Genomic DNA, 1,800 nt, shown 5'->3' with positions numbered 1-1,800 from the left:
CCCGTACCTTAGAGAGACTCTGGGGGGGGGGGGGACAGCTGTTGGAACATTTATTGGGAGAATCCATTATAACAATCAGAGGGCCTCGACGTCATGACTACCAGAGAGGGACGCTGCTGGTCAGGGACTCAAACATGCGGCTGTACGGCCAAAGTGTCCCAAGGGGTTTCTTTTTGACAAACTTCTGTCTCTGTCTACCTGTCTCTCTAACTGTCTGTCTGTGTGTGTGTGTCTCTCTGTCTGTCTGTGTCTCTAACTGTCTGTGTCTCTGTCTCTAACTGTCTGTCTGTGTCTCTGTCTCTAACTGTCTGTGTCTCTGTGTCTCTAACTGTCTGTCTGTGTCTCTGTCTCTAACTGTCTGTGTCTCTGTGTCTCTAACTGTCTGTCTGTGTGTGTCTCTGTCTGTCTACCTGTCTCTCTAACTGTCTGTCTGTGTCTCTGTCTCTAACTGTCTGTGTCTCTGTCTCTAACTGTCTGTCTGTGTCACTGTCTGTGTGTGTCTCTGTCTGTCTTCCTGTCTCACTTCTTCCTAACCGTCTTCTTGTGCGTGGCGTTGGGGTTGGAGCGCCTCCGGCCTCCCCCCCCCTGCCCGTCTCTGATGTTGAGGTTGGCGGCGCGGCTGTAGACGTCGTTCTGGCAGAACGGGGACGCCCCGGCCACGTAGTCCGGGTCGAAGACGTCCGTCTTCTGGCGCGCCTTGCGGGACAGTCTCTGCTGGGGGAAGCTCTGGTCCTCCACCAGCTGGGGGTTGTTGCTGTGCTTCCCCCCCCGGGGCAGCGGCAGGGAGTGCTGGGACACACAGGGACACACAGGGACACGTTATTACAGGGACGGGGTGTGTCTGTCTCCCTAACTATCTGTTACTGTCTCTCTGTGTCTCTGTCTGTCTCTCTGTCTGTGTCTGTTTCTAACTGCCTGTCTGTGTCTCTGTGTTTGTTTCTGTCTGTCTCTGTCTCTAACTGGGTCTGTGAGCGTCTCTAACGGTCTGTCTGTTCTCTCTAACTGCCTGTCTGTGTCTCTGTGTCTTTAACTGTCTCTTACTATCTGTCTGTGCCTCTAACTGTCTGTCTGTGTCTCTAACTGTCTCTTACTGTCTGTCTGTGTCTCTAACTGTCTCTTACTGTCTGTCTGTGCCTCTAACTGTCTCTTACTGTCTGCGTCTCTGTGTTTGTTTCTAACTGTCTGTCTCTGTGTCTCTAACTGTCTCTGTGTCTCTAACTGGGTCTGTGAGCGTCTAACTGTCTGTCTCTGTCTCTAACTGTCTGTCTGTGAGCGTGCGTGTCTCACCCTCAGTCCCTTGGCGTTGAGGACTTTGGGGTTTTTGGAGAAGTGCATGTGCACGCTGCCGTCCTCCGTGATCGTCACGGCAACCTTCTTCAGAGTCTTGTTTCCACAGTGAGGACAGAACACCTTGTTCATGTTGCTCGTCGTCCTGGAAACAAAAAGAAGACATGAGACATCTTCACGTCTCCCAACTCCAGTAGAGACGGACCGATGGAGGGTTTAAAGGCCGATACCGATACGAATATTTGGTTCTTTAAAAATATATGAAGACAAATTATCCCGAAATGTGTAACAAACAAACAGAGTCCCTAACGTCAGTTATTTAGGAGTTCTCCCTAATTATATAATAATTTGTTTTATTGTCACAGAACATCAAAATATGTTAAAGTTCTGATAAATAAAATGTAGAAAAATACAAACTTCAGATATGAAACTTAAAGACGTTGTAGAGCGTCCTCTGGTGGACAGACTATGCAACACCATCACTAACAGGGACGTTGTAGAGCGTCCTCTGGT

At 49.4% G+C, this 1,800-nt stretch overlaps 1 protein-coding gene across 1 annotated transcript; it reads right to left on the bottom strand.

Annotated features, from left to right (window-relative positions):
• Positions 1-455: 455 nt before the first annotated feature.
• LOC117939927 (RNA-binding protein NOB1-like) lies at positions 456-1,494 on the bottom strand. Its single transcript, XM_034865328.1, has 2 exons — positions 1,288-1,494; positions 456-789 (listed from the first exon to the last, which is right to left on the bottom strand). Exons 1-2 carry the CDS (start codon positions 1,417-1,419, stop codon positions 520-522), a joined length of 402 nt encoding a protein of 133 aa, XP_034721219.1. The 5' UTR covers positions 1,420-1,494; the 3' UTR covers positions 456-519.
• Positions 1,495-1,800: the final 306 nt, after the last annotated feature.

Source organism: Etheostoma cragini, unplaced genomic scaffold (assembly GCF_013103735.1).
Source record: "Etheostoma cragini isolate CJK2018 unplaced genomic scaffold, CSU_Ecrag_1.0 ScbMSFa_1462, whole genome shotgun sequence".
Lineage (NCBI taxonomy): Eukaryota > Metazoa > Chordata > Actinopteri > Perciformes > Percidae > Etheostoma > Etheostoma cragini.
This window is presented reverse-complemented; position numbering and strand designations above follow the sequence as displayed.

Coding starts and splice junctions, on each gene's coding strand:
- LOC117939927 (XM_034865328.1), bottom strand. CDS start 1,419: ATGAACAAGGTGTTCTGTCCTCACTGTGGAAACAAGACTCTGAAGAAG. Junction 790..1,287: donor TCAACGCCAAGGGACTGAGG/GTGAGACACGCA, acceptor TGTGTGTCCCAG/CACTCCCTGCCGCTGCCCCG.